The 1,595-nt window shown below is 53.4% G+C and overlaps 1 protein-coding gene across 1 annotated transcript; it reads right to left on the bottom strand.

Moving 5' to 3' along the window:
• Positions 1 to 941: 941 nt before the first annotated feature.
• On the bottom strand, positions 942 to 1,187 carry KVP18_002770 (uncharacterized protein; the record flags this gene model as incomplete). Its single annotated transcript, XM_067953942.1, has 1 exon — positions 942 to 1,187. The coding sequence occupies one exon, from the start codon at positions 1,185 to 1,187 to the stop codon at positions 942 to 944; it is 246 nt and encodes an 81-aa protein (XP_067811530.1).
• Positions 1,188 to 1,595: the final 408 nt, after the last annotated feature.

The following is a 1,595-nucleotide window of genomic DNA, read 5'->3' as shown; positions in this document are numbered from 1 at the left end:
ATCTTTCAAGCTGAGACGCAATGGTCTCATGATCCGGAACAGGTGGGAAACGGCAAGATCTGGACGCAAAGTCCCTGACCTGCGAGTAGCAGGAAGTCCATCTGGGCAGTCCATCTGGGCAGTATCCCGCTCGGTACCCATGTCGTCCACCATTGTTGTGGGTCGCTCCAGTCGTATTCCCCTAATCAGTAGTTCCTGAATACGAAATCGCAAAGCTCTCCCTTGACAAAGAGGATTCGCTACCGAGGTACGATAGCATTGAAGAACAGCAATGCATAAATAGCTCCCCAGTCTGTCACCCCATCGGTGAACTCAACCTCGACATTTCCTGAAGCCGCATACTCCTTGATTGTTGCAAGGATATTGAATTTCGCGAACTGCCTCAGACAGTTATTCACTCTGAGGTCGTCCTTCACCCCGTCTTTGTTTTGGGTGTACGCAGCCTTAAAGACTATCTTGATAGCCTATTAAAGGCATTCACAGAACACTGTGTACAGAAGTCCTTAAAGACGAATTCCCTCGCCTCGGCGGCCAAAACCATCTCGGGAACATCTTCAGAGGTTCGAGCTCCGGGGCAGTCCGCTGGGTGCAGGAGTAGTCTTCCTAGATTGGCGCCCCGAAGTAGGCACGTTTCTTACCTTCCCTCGTATGGTCGTAACAGCAGGTCATGTAGAACCCTGAGGGATAGTTCTGAATTGGGTTGAAACAGCTGGTTCCCAGCCACCCTGCTCCCGCAGTGGGGACACCTCACTATTGGCAGGAACTAAAAACACTAGTTCATGCCTCTGCGTTGTCGAGAGCTGTCTCCCCCGTTCGTAGAAGGATTATGGCGTCTAGACACGAGTCGTCCTTCCGATCCTCAGTCAGAAGGGGCAGACCCCCGGGTTCTGGACCCCTGCTTAGAAGGGGCAGACCCGCTGCTTAGCGCGGGAGGCTTCACCTCAGTCGGTGGTTAGAGTCGCGAGGATCTCTGAGTTCGTCAGAAGCGGCGGGTCCAGCGCCTTCGCTGGGTCGAACATGAAGTTGAGCGTAGTAGGGGCGTCGTGTTCCGTGTCGTTGAGATCAACGACCTCCGAAACCGTCGGTGTGGGGGTAGGCTTAGGCGATGTTCCCCTTTCCATCTCGTCCAGGATGCACTCGAGACGGTCGAAAGAGGAGTTCGTGTCGGAGAATAGCTCCTGCGTCATCAGTCGGGTTGGGAGCTTTACCTTGCTCCTCTCTGCGCGCAAATAGCACGTTGCTCTCCGTCGTGGCACCACGGTCTTCCCTTCCGGATTCGCTTCGTGACCTATTTCTTAGTGCTTATTATCCCCGGGTGTCGGTAGGGACAAAGGGAGTGGCCGGCGGGTTTGGCTCCTGTTCCGAAGAACCGATCAATCATCAGATGATAGCGATCTTAAGCAGAAACGGCTGTGTGTGTTCTTCTTAGCTCCCATGAGCTGTCTAAATACAGAAACACTTTTTGGTGTGTTCTTAGTTCCCATAAGCTGAGAGCGTAGAATCTATCTACGACGCTGATGAGGTCGTAGAGCCCATTGAACAGGCCTCCAGTGCTCTGGGTGACGAAGACCAGGTTCCGTAGGCTGTAGTGAAGC

Source organism: the organism of the source record quoted next (assembly GCF_019968955.1).
Source record: "MAG: Porospora cf. gigantea A chromosome Unknown PgA_NODE_2144_length_4020_cov_416.726, whole genome shotgun sequence".
Taxonomy (NCBI): Eukaryota; Apicomplexa; class Conoidasida; order Eugregarinorida; family Porosporidae; genus Porospora; species Porospora cf. gigantea A.
This window is presented reverse-complemented; position numbering and strand designations above follow the sequence as displayed.